This window comes from Perognathus longimembris, chromosome 6 (assembly GCF_023159225.1).
Source record: "Perognathus longimembris pacificus isolate PPM17 chromosome 6, ASM2315922v1, whole genome shotgun sequence".
Taxonomy (NCBI): Eukaryota; Metazoa; Chordata; class Mammalia; order Rodentia; family Heteromyidae; genus Perognathus; species Perognathus longimembris.
The window spans coordinates 47,509,278-47,522,263 of NC_063166.1; the positions used below are offsets into that span (position 1 = coordinate 47,509,278).

Consider the following 12,986-nt stretch of genomic DNA (forward strand, 5'->3'; position numbering starts at 1 on the left):
GAAAAGCATTCTTTTTTTTCTTTTTTGTTTTTAAAGACTTGATCAAGGGCTGAGAATATGGACTAGTGGTAGAGTGCTGGCCTCGTATACATGAAGCCCTGGGTTCTATTCCTCAGCACCACATATATAGGGAATGCCAGAAATGGTGCTGTGGCTCAAGTGGTAGAGTGCTAGCCTTGAGCAAAAAGAAGCCAGGGACAGTGCTCAGCCCCTGAGTTCAAGCCCCAGCACTGGCCAAAAAAAAAAAAAAAAAAAGACTTGATCAACTCTTTGTTCTTGAATCAAACTTAGTGGTTATCATGATCCCCATCTCTCTCTAACCATTTTAGGTGTCAACATATTCCTGTTTACAGTTATCAAAACCCATTTTGAGGGCTGGGAATATGGTCTAGTGGTAGAGTGCTTGCCTCGTATATATGAAGCCCTGGGTTCAATGCCTCAGTACCACATAAACAGAAAAAGCCAGAAGTGGCACTGTGGCTCAAGTGGTAGAGTGCTAGCCTTGAGCAAAAAGAAGCCGGGGCAGTGCTCAGGCACTGAGTTCAGGCCCTAGGACTGGCAAACAACAACAACAACAAAAAAAAAAAAAAACCTATTGAACAGTGAGTTCTGGATTGCAAAAGATGGTCTTTTTAATGCACTGGTCTATAAGACATTGTCCACAAGTTGAGCAGTAATGCACACAAGTGCTACAAACATTTTTTTTGTAACTGAAAGAAAAATGACACCTGTCTCTTATTAATAAAGTTTTATGTACCAGCACTAACAGCACTTTTATATTTTAAATAAGGATAATTCTGCCTCTTGTGGAACTAATTTTTTCAGACAAATCCAATGTCCACAAAACAATCTGAACTAATGCATAAAATATTCAAAAAGTACAAAAGATTCTAGATTTGACACTGAAATCTTGGAGCTCTTTAAGGATCTGCCAAGGAATGACTGCCTCTCACTGTACCATTTTCTTCCCTAGTTGATCCACACTTACGAAAATGAGTGCATTATTTTTACATGCTAACAAGTTTCAAATGTTTACCTACAGCCTAAGCTTCTCCTTTGAGCTCCCAAACGCCATTTGCAAAATCTCCATTTAGAAATCTCATAGGCACCATAAATAAGTATATGCCAACATACATTTATGGTATTCCATCCTCCATTCTAATGTTTCCGCACATTCATTTAGATGTATAAGCCATCCCTTCTTTGCCATTAACCCTCCACTGAGTATCTACTTCCTTTTTTTTTTTCCAAATTTTTATTATCAAACTGATGTACAGAGAGGTTACAGTTTCATACGTTAGGCATTGGATACATTTCTTGTACTGTTTGTTACCTTGTCCCTCATACCCCCTCCCTCCTCCCCCTTTCCCTTCCCCCCCCTGAGGTGTTCAGTTCACTTACACCAAACAATTTTGCAAGTATTGCTTTTCTAGTTGTTTGTCTTTTTTTTACCCTGTGTCTCTCAATTTTGGTATTCCCTTTCAATTTCCTACTTCTAATACCAGTATACACGGTTTCCAATATACTCAGATAAGATTACAGAGATAGTGTAGGTACAACCACAGGAAGGTGATACAAGAACATCATCAATAATAGAAGCTACTTCTTACCTCTCTAAATCTAGTCACCACTACTACCATCATCCTACATAAGCCGCAATCATCTATGACCATGACTCACTTCCTTGCAACCACTGATGCAATATACTCACATAAGCTATAGTAAGTATTCCTTCTAAAGTACAAATCAGACCACGTCATGCCACTGCACAAAAAACCTTAATGTTTCCTCATCACTTTTAGTACACAGATCAAAACCCTAAACATAGTCTACATGAGGATTAAATTCATTTGAAGTAGATACATAGTAAGATCTATATAAAATACTAGCTATTGTTATTCCTTAAGTTTTCCATACTTCTTCAGCTCCAAAAGCTTATCACAAAGTTTTAACCTCTAACTGGAAAGCTCATCAAAAAGTTTTATCCTCTGGGTGGAAAGCTCTTACTACTTCTGCAACTCCCTTTCCTTAAGTAGTTCCACTCATCTTTCGAAAGGCACATGAAAGAGTGCTTGCTTCAAATATGCCTTTCCAAACCCTTCAAATATATCAAGTTCCTGTGGCATACTCTTTAATAAAATTATTTACTGCTCTCTCAAAATACCTAGCAGTTATCAATAAGTATATTACTGTATTTCCTCAAGTCTAAGAATGTTTATTGTGATAGATACAGATGTTTTCAAAATAAAAAGGACTTACTATATTAAATGTATTTGAAATTTGAGGAACTAGCCCATTGTGTAATTATCTGTTTAGTGTCTATTTCCCCGTCCAAATCTAAGTTCCACAAAGACAATGATTATGTTGACCTTGTCTACTCCATATCCTCCAAAAGTAGCAAACCAACGGCACAAAACAGGAGCTAAATAGTTGTTGAATCAATAAAATTTAATTTTTTTATAAAAAGAAACTGTATTCTAAAATTAAAGATGATAGTAATGCTCATAATTATTGCTATTATTTGCATTTTTAAAAGCTTTTATCCTTGTCAAAACTTTATTCTTAATTTATCATGACCTAAAAATGAGTAAATTACTCAGACTAGTGAAATTATTATGAGAAGAACATTAAGTCTGAAAAACTTATGATTATTGTTTCATAAAGCTGTAATATAAGGGAAAGTATCTTTTAAAACAAGTATAATTCTCTCCTTAGACTGTTAAAATTCTGATTTTCCTAGATGACTGGAATGACTATGATCTCCTGAGGAAATAAACTGAAATCCAACCAAGTATGTATTAACATATGGACATATGAACCAAAAAGAAAAAACAAAACCAAAAACATGGACAATTAGCTTAGCACTGATGGCTCAAGTCTATCATCCTAGCTATTCAGAGGCTAGATCTGAGAATCTAGGTTCAAAACCAACTGGGGAATACAAATCCCAGAGCAAAAAATCAGAACTACAGGTATGGTTCAAGTAGTAGAACACCAGATCCAAGTGGAAAAAGCTGAGTAAGAGCTCAAGGTACTAAGTTCAAGCCACACACACACCACCACCACCACCAAATAAGGAATTTCATTTAGCTATAAAAAGTAATAAAATTATTTAAAAGAAAAAAAAGAGGACTAGAAGCATGTCTCAAGTGGTAGGATACCTGCCTCATAAGCATTGTGCCCTAAGTTCAAACCCCAATACTGCCAAAAAAAAAAAAAAAGTTCAGATATTATATGGTACAACATGGATGGCTCTTTAAATCACTATGTTAAGTGAAATAAGCCACACATGAAAGACAAATATTATGTAATCCTACTTACATAAAACATCTAGGGTATACTAGATTAAAGGTTACAAAGGGCTGAAAGAGGGAACAATGAGAAGCTATTGCTAAATAGTTAGAGTTTCTGAGTAAGGTAAAAAAAAAAAAAGATTTTTTAACTCAGTGTGCTGATGGTAACACAATAATATGAATGTAATTAAAGCCAATGAATTGTACACTTAAGAAAAGATGACTGGGGCTGGGAATGTGGCTTAGTGGTAGAGTGCTTGCCTAGCATACACAAAGCTCTTGATTTGTTCCTCAGTGCCAAATACACAGAAAAGGCCGAAAGTGGTGCTATGTATGGCTCAACTGGTAGAGTGCTAGCCTTGAGCAAAAGAAAAGAAGCTCAGGGACAGTGCCCAGGCCTTGAGTTCAAGCCCCAGGATGGCAAAAAACAAAAAAAAGAAAAGAAAAAGAAAAAAGACGATCAGTTTCTATGCCTGACATTCACTCTTTAGATTTAAAATAACTGTGCATATAAACAGTAGTTTTCTTTGGGTCTTAGATCTTGTAAGAAATCACAGAATTTTTAGGGCCATAATCAAGTCCAAAGGTACTCAACATATCAATGACTTCCACTTGAAGAAATGTGCATAAAACATGTTTTATTCACAATTTCAGCTCTAACAAGAAAGCCATAATAATCAAGGCTTTAGTGATGCTTTAAAAAGACTATTTTCCCTTCAAGAGGCTTTGATTTCTTCTCATAGAAATACTCAGTATAAATAATATTCACCAAAGTGTCTAGGTTAGGCAGCATAACTGGCTTTCATACTTACTCATCTTACTTCACTGACAGGGAGTCTAACTGCCTTAATGTCCCAAATCTGACACACTGTATATGTATTTTCAGATAATTTTCACTTCAATTCAACAAGTCTTCAAACTGGCCTTTCCACATGCTAGTATAGTTACTGATAATTCTAACACCTGTTACCCTTCCAAAAGTTGTGAAACCTTCAGCACTCCCAGCAAAACAGCACCATGTCTATTACAGATAAGAAGGGTTTCTAAACCCACCCACATTCCAGCACTCACCAAGCATTCTTCAAATATTTCAACACTGCTTAAAAATGCACTAGAGTTTTGCAAGATGAAAAAAGAGCTCTGGAGATGAATGGTAGTGATGGTTGCACAACATATATGCAACCAAATACCACAGAACAGTATGTACTTGCTGGTTAAAATAGTACTTTTTTTTATTTTTTAAGCACTTGTATTAGCATATATTTGCTGTACAAGGGGTATGCATTGTGACATTTACAATATGTCTAATCAATCTCATTTCCTCCACCACTCTCCCTCATTCCCCCTTTTCTCCATCATAATTCAACAGATTTCATTATTGTATTTTTGTACATGTATATAAAGTTCTTCAACCATGTTTACCTTTATTCATCTACTCAATGGGCCCTCTCAAATACCTGCCCCTCAACAGGGCCTATTTCACTTTCCTGGCCTTTTTTTTTGTTTGTATTACTTCTACAGAGGGGTTTCACAATGGTATTTCACATATGCACATATTATTTTTTATTCTTATAAATCCATTCTTGCTCTTTCCTTACCATCCCATACTCCTATTAATATTCCTCCAAATTTTTCCCTATGCCATCTTCATACACAGACTATATATATATATATATATATATATATATATATATATATATATATATTTGGGGGGGGGGCAGTCCTGGGCCATGAACTCAGGGCCTGAGCACTGTCCCTGGCTTCTTTTTTGCTCAAGGCTAGCACTCTGCCACTTGAGCCACAGCGCCACTTCTGGCCATTTTCTGTATATGTGGTGCTGAGGAATCGAACCCAGGGCCTCATGTATACGAGGCAAGCACTCTTGCCACCAGGCCATATTCCCAGCCCCCAAAATATATTTTTATACTATTCATGCTCCATCATTCTTTTTCTTCTCTCCTTTTGTCCCTCCAATCTCAATTATAATCACTTTCTCTTTTTTTCTATTTATAAATCTATAACTATCTATCTATAGATATATAAGTACCTATATATCTATAGATACACAATATATAATATATACATATAAATATATATCTATAGATAGAGATATACATATACATACATGCATATAGCTATTTTAGTCTAGATTCCACAGATTAGCAAAAACTTATAATATTTTGTTTTTGGAGCTTGGCTTATCTTGTTCAACATGGTGATTTTCAGTTCCATTTGTTCCTCAGCAAATTAAATAATTTAATTCTTATGGATGAGTAATATTCCATAGTACACATAAATCCTATTTTCTTTATCCATTCCTAAGATGGCAAGTTTTTTGTATATCTTACCACAATCTAAAAACTATGCTCCATTCTATTGTTTAGCATGCAAATTATCATATTTGTGGAATATACTTATCTTTTGTTTCTTTAAATTATTCTGTATTTGTCTGTTGTACCTATATTGAGGCTTGAACTCAAGGCTTCATACTCTAGTTTCTTCATGAACAGTTGGTGCTCTACTATTTGAGCTATACTTCCACAAGAGTCTCTAAGATTTGTCTGCCCAAACGGACTTCAAACCACAATTCTCAGATCTCAATCTCCTAAATAGTTAGGATTACTGGTGAGCCACCAGCACCCAGCTGATTGTTTCCTTTTGAGACAACTGAAAAGCCTGGAAACTAAACAAATACTCAACAAGAAGTAAAAGAAGCATTATGGTATATCCTGCCAATTCAAAAAGCAACATGAAGTAAGGAAAGATAAAAAATTCTTGAGATTTAATCGAAGAAAAAAGCTTTTATAGTTTAAGCTGTTTGTCATCTTTACAAATACAGGTTTTGTCCAATTTTTGCTTCTAACACAACGCAGTATGTTTTGTCAAAAATGATGCCTCTACTATAAATGACTAACATCCAATGAAGGTATATAGTTTGACTCTGAGATGACCCCAGAAGGCCTCTGTAGTGAAGCCTTGACTGACAGATGACAGCTAGGGTTTTGCAAAGTGATTCAATCCTGAGCGTCATACTTTAATCAACAGATTAATTCCTTGACAGATTTGTAATATGATGGCATTATTGGGAAGTGGCAAAGGCTAGGTAGTATGGGCTAGTCAGGAGGAATGGGTCAAAGAAACTATGCCCTGGAAGTATACACTTTGTCACTGACCTCATCCTCACTCTGGCTTAATGGCTGCCATAAAGTAAACAGTTTCTCTCAGCCATGCTCTTCTTCCATAAAGTTTTGCCTTGCCATGGGCCTAAGCAATGGAGCCTGACAAAGCCCTCTAAAATCATGAGCCGAAATCATTTCTCTTTTAAATTGTTCCCCTCAAGTATTTATCACAGTGATGAAAACACTAGGTAACCCACCAGATGGTATGTGAATGGTTAAAATAACATTAATGGAAAGAGAAGGAATCGGAAAGAATGTCTACAATTACTGAACTTATTTCCTCTAATGTTTTAAAACGATTGAATCACACACTAGGTACATATAATGCAACAAAATCTTGAATCTTAACAATAAAAGCCAGCCCTTTCATGCTTCAAACAAAAGCTGAAATTTTCTGAGTTTGTTATGAACATTGGCACAGAAATAGAAATAAAAACTGGAAATATTGGCACTTTTTTTGGTCAGTCATAGGGCTTAGACTCTGAGCATTGTCCCTGGCTTCTTTTGCTCAAGGCTAGCACTCTACCACCTGAGCCACAGCACCACTTCCAGCTTTTCCTGCTTATGTGGTACTGCAGAATTGAACCCAGGGCTTTGTGCATGCTAGGCAAGCACTCAACCATTTAGCCACATTCACAGACCTTTTTTTTCTGTTGGTCATGGGCTTGAACTCTGGGCCTGAGCGCAGTCCCTGAGCTCTTCAGCTCAAGACTAGACCTCTACCACTTGAGCCACAGCTCCACTTCTGGTTTTCTGGTGGTTAACTGGAGATAAGAGTCTCATGGACTTTCCTGCCTAGGCTGGCTTTGAACTGCGATCTTCAGATCTCAGCCTCCTGAGTAGCTAGAATTACAGGTGTGAGCCACCAGCGCCCAGCAATATTGGCTTTTTATATCATTTTTATAATGGCTTTGTTATTATTGTATAGCTCCTAGCATAATGATTGGTTCCAGCATAACTAATGCTAGAGTAACTAGAACTGATTAATTCTAGTTAGAACTAATGCTTCTAACTTAAGTTATATCAAAACTAAGGAGTACAAACAGGAAGGAAACATAGCAAAGCAGTTACAAACAGGGGGACATAATCTGTAGCTATAAAGAACTAATGCCAGCCAGGGGTCAGGAAAGGACAGCAAAAGACTCTACTGCTCAAACAGTAAAAGTACCTGTCTTGAAAGCATGAGGCCTGAGTTCAAACTCCAGTACCACCAAAACAAAAAAGAAAAGAAGGGAAACCTAACAATAATCAGGCACTGGTGGCTGAAATTTGAAGGACAGTTCAAGGTAAGATCAGGCAGAAAAATTTTCAAGACCCTTTCTCAACAGAGAGCTGGATGCAGTGGCACATTACTGTTATTCTAGTTATGATGGAAGGGTATCACACCCAGACACACATACCAGGCAAGAATCAAGACCCTATTTTTTTTTTTTTCTGCCAGTCCGGGGGCTTAAATTCAGGGCCTGACCACTGTCCCTGGCTTCTTTTTGTTCAAGGCTAGCACTCTGCCACTTGAGCTACAGCGCCACTTCTGGCCTTTTCTACATATGTGGTGCTGAGGAATTGAACCCAAGGGCTTCATGTATACGAGGCAAGCACTCTTGCCACTAGGCCATATTCCCAGCCCTCAAGACCCTATCTTTAAAACAACCAGCAAAAACATGGGTGGAGACATGAATCAGCAACAAAAGTTCCTGCCTTGAAAGTGCAAGGCCTCAAATTTACTACCCAGGATAGGATCATCTATGTATTTTGATTCATGGTTCCCAAACCTGACTGGCCACCAAAATTCCTAGGAAAGAAAGGATGAAAGAAGGCACAGAGAGAGGAAGTCCAAGTCCACACAGCTGGAGGGTGGCAGACGTAGGATTGATTTAGCATCAGAATTCTTGCTCATAACTACCACATCGACCTAATAATTGATGATCTCATAGATGATGAATCAATAAATATTAACTTTAGTCCCACATTTTTTTTCCTCTTTCTGATGATGCCTTAATTCAATATAGAGATTCTTAAAAGCAAAACACTAAAAATAGAACTACCCGATAATCCAACAATACCATTCTTGGGCATTTATCCCAATGGCTAAAGGATACAATTTGGACTCTTGCATACCCATGTTTATTGCTGCACTATTCATGATAGCCAAGTTATGGAAATAGCTCAGCTTGCTTTGTTCTTCCTAACTATATTTGTGTGTATACATATGTATATATTATATATAAGTTATATATTACATAATATATCATATAGTTTTTTTGTTTTTTGTTTTGTTTTCTTGGCCAGTCCTGGCGCTTGGACTCAGGGCCTGAGCACTGTCCCTGGCTTCTTTTTGCTCAAGACTAGCACTCTGCCACTTGAGCCACAGCGCCACTTCTGGCCGTTTTCTGTATATGTGGTGCTGGGGAATTGAACCCTGGGCCTCATGTATACAAGGCAAGCACTCTTGCCACTAGGCCATATCCCCAGCCCCTATCATATAGTTTTATATCAGAATATATACATTCAGATGGCTAAACTTGAGCCTAGGTTCTGATACCTTGTAGACAACTATGTCTTAGCTTCATTTGTTCTCTCTCAACTACACGTAAATAAGGCCTATAGTATCTGTCCTACCTAGGTAGCTCAAGTTTCTTGTTAGAATGAAGATGGAAAAATACCTTCAAAGTCAAGAAAAATTACTAAAAAGAAAACTATTGAAAGAGCTGTGTTGGAGAAGACTGAATGTTTAATCATGTGGCATAATAAGTAGTTAAATGCATACACTCTGGAGCCAGACTTTACGTGTTTGAACCTAAGCTTTGCTAGTTCCTCATTATGTAACCTAGGGGAAGTTACTTAACTTGTCCCATATAATGGTTTCCTTATCTGCAAGATGGAGATAATAATAAAATTAAATAAATAAATAAATATAATAGATCTCAAGAGTTTTACAAGACTACTTAAATTACCTCATGTAAAATGCTTAGAACAATAGGCTGTAGAGGTAGCTCAGTGTCAAAAGAGTTCTTGCTTAGTATGCACAAAACACGCACAGCGCTAGCTTTGAGCTTAAGAGCTCAGGGACAGCGCCCAGGCCCAGAGTTTAAGCCCCACAACTGACCAAAAAAAAACAAAACTGGTGCTAGGTACTGGTGGCTCACAGCTAATCAAGAGGACAAGACACGAGGTTCGGGGTTTAAAGTAAGCCTGGGAAGAAAAATCCTCTACCTCCAACTAAAAATAATAAATCAGAACTGGTAACGTAACTCAAGTGGTAAAGCTCCAGCAAGGAACAAAAGACCCATGAGCAAAGTCAGGCTGAGCAAAGTAAGTGGCTTATGCCTATAATCCTGGCTACTCAGGAGGCTGAGATTTGAAGATCCTAGCTTGAGGCTGGCCTAGGTAGGCTATGAGACTTATTTCCAATTAAACACCAAGAAAGACAGAAATGAAGCTGTGGTAGAGTGGTATCCTTGAGCAAAAAAACTGAGGGACAGCACCCAGGCCTGAGTTCAGGCCCCAAGACCAACACCAAAAAAAGAAGGAAGGAAAGAAAGCCAGCCATAAGCAAAAAGACCTACCAGTGAAAGCACAAGGTCCTTGGGAATAAGCCCTAGTACTGGCATCATCCCTCCAAACAAACAAACAAAAAAAAAAAAGGGTAAATCCCTTCCTGCAATTTGAGCAGTTCAAAATTTTCAACTGAAAGTGACTTCCAAAATGCTTTATTCATACAAATACTTAACATTATAAAGTAATATCTACTTTGTTAAAAATATCTTTGACCTTTGTATTTGAAAATATCTTTTATTTATTTATTTAATGCCAGCAATAGGGCTTGACCTCAGGGCCTGCGTGCTGTCCCGTAGTTTTTTCATGCAAGGTTGGTGGTACTCTACTATTTAGGCTACACCTCTGTTTTCAGCTTTTTGCTGGTTAACTGGAGGTAAATCTCACAGACACTGCTTTCAGGCTGGCTTCAAACCATGGTCCTCAGACCTCAGCTTCCTAAATAGCTAAGGCAACAGTACCTGGCAACATCTTTTTAATTGAAAAAGATAAGCAGACACACTGCCAGACAGGAGGGGTCCCTCTCCCAAGCCTGGTGGTTTTTGTTTTAGTTTGTTGACAAGTAAGAAAAGGGGGTGGAGGGGCTGTGACTGGAGGTAGGTAACTTGTTGAATCACTGTACATCATTTCCTGATGTACATTGAATATTTAAAGTAACATCCACTGGGATTTTCTATTGAGTTGCCAACTTTGTTTCAAATTCAAACTCTGCCATTACAGCCCAATCATAAACTAATCTGGTAGAGGAACTGCTTACCATTAAATTTCATTCTTTTAGGGTGATTTATTCTCATACCACTTCCTATTTATTATTCTTAGTAAATAACTCATTACAGACTTCTACATTTTCCTTTTAACATGTTATATAGTCTTCGTTAGATTTAATTAGTTTGATTTTTCTTAAGAGCTAACTAACTTTTAAATTGGAAATCAACTTATAGAAGAATTGTTAAAGCAAAGAAAAGTTATCTAAAAACTGAGAAGAGTTATTAAAATTGATAATGAGGTTGTAATATTACTTTAAGAAAACAACTTGAAAAACCAAAAATGCCTGTGGATATTTATACAGCTCTTCTGGGGACTTCATATCCTAAAATGATCATTTCTACAATACAGTCTACTGTAACTCCAACATTTTAATTCTCTTACACTTAAATTTTGAAGAGGAACCATAAATTTCAATATATAAGAACAATACTTAAAACTCAAGAAATGGACAAAAATGTAATGCAAATTAATTTCAGATGAGTTCGATACGTATCCAACTATGTATTTTTACATTATGAAAGAGGTCAGCCCTAACATATGGTTCACAGTAAACATTCTAAAGCTAGCTCAAAATGTATAAATATCCATATCTGCCACCCCAACATTTATATAATAATCTCATCTACAATGATAGGGAGTTTACCATACATACCTCTCTGGCAATGTTATTCAAAGCTTCATCTTCTGCAGAAAATCGATCCTTCATGGGTGTTCTTTTCCTTCCAGAACCTGGAGTCCCCATCTTGTATTCTTAACAGTCTTATAGTTTTGAAAATGATTTCACTCTGTGTTTGGCCCTGAAATGAACAGAAATAGAGTAATTTAGGATGTTTCTCTTTGTGGCTTTTTTTGGGGGGGGTGGGGGGGGGCCATACTGGGGCTTGAACACAGAGCCTAGGCACTGTTCTGAGCTTTCGTGCTCTAGGCCACTGCTCTACCACTTAAGTCACATCTCTACTTCTGGCATTTCAGAGGTTAATTGGAGATAAAAAGTCTAATAGACTTTCCTGCCCAGGCTAGCTTCAACCATGTTCCTCAGATCTCAGCCTCCTGAGTAGCAAGGACTACAGGCGCCCAGCTGTCTTTGTAGCATTTTAAGGCTTTTTTTATACATTCAACTATGATTTTTCCTTAGAGAAATTAGTGACCAAATATCATTTCCTACTACCAAACTATTCCAGCAAATTTTAAAATACTGTTGAGCACTAGTGGCTCACACCTGTAATCTGAGTTACTGAAGATTGAAGTTCGGAGCCAACCTGGGCAGAAAAGTCCACATGAAACTCTTATCTCCAACTAACCATTCATAAAACCTGAAGTGGAGCTATGGCTCAAAGTGGGAAAGCACTAACCTTGAGCAAAAGAGCTCAGGGACAGAGCTCAAGCCCTGATTTCTAGCCCCACAACCAACAAATAATAAATAAATACTTAACTCTCCACTAATTAGTAAGCCTCCTAAAACGTCATTATTTCATCCACAGCAATCTATAGTATATTAGCCTTAGAAAACTGAAGTCAGCAGTTACTGTAATCAATAACTAAAATTCATAGTTATTTCTAAAATCTAATACAAGTGAAAGATACATCAGAAAAGTTATTTAGCCTGAATTTTTATAAGAACATATTCATTTTTATTACTGAGCTTTAAAATCAAACATGCTAATTGATTTTTAGTGTAATCTTTAAAAAAAACAATTCTACCAAGGATCATGACTGTAATCCTAACTACTCAGGGGGATGATATCTGAGAATCACAGTTTGAAGCCAGCCCAGGCAGAAAAGTCTGTAGGACTCTTGTTTCCAATAAACTATCAAAAGGCCAAAAGTGGAGCTGTGGCTCAAGTGGTAGAGTGCTAGACTTGAGCAAAAAAGCACAGGGACAGTGCCCAGGACAAGCAACAAAATAAGTAAATAAATAAATCACAACCACATAAAAGAATAAAGGTTCGCTATTCAACAATTAATAATAACCAACAATGTTCCTGCAATAAATGAATGCCTGCTATTGCCAGAGAGGTATGAACAGAAGTAATTTAATCAAATGATTAAGAACATATCTCTACTTTATCTATTACAATAATCGCTATTTTAACAAAATGAACCATTTTTACAGAAGGACAAATTGGTTTGTGAGAATAATAAAGGCCATGTGACCTTTCTAACATATGGTACCTAAGATTAAAGATTCCCA

At 37.0% G+C, this 12,986-nt stretch overlaps 1 protein-coding gene across 11 annotated transcripts in view; it reads right to left on the minus strand.

Annotated features, from left to right (window-relative positions):
- Positions 1-12,986, minus strand: part of Lrrfip2 (LRR binding FLII interacting protein 2) — a 115,471-nt gene that overhangs the window by 79,589 nt on the left and 22,896 nt on the right. For all 11 annotated transcript variants that reach the window (XM_048348662.1, XM_048348664.1, XM_048348661.1 and 8 more), the window contains exon 3: positions 11,448-11,592. In XM_048348662.1, the coding sequence (XP_048204619.1) occupies positions 11,448-11,537 (90 nt within the window). In that variant the 5' untranslated portion in view covers positions 11,538-11,592. The remainder of the gene's footprint in view (positions 1-11,447; positions 11,593-12,986) is intronic.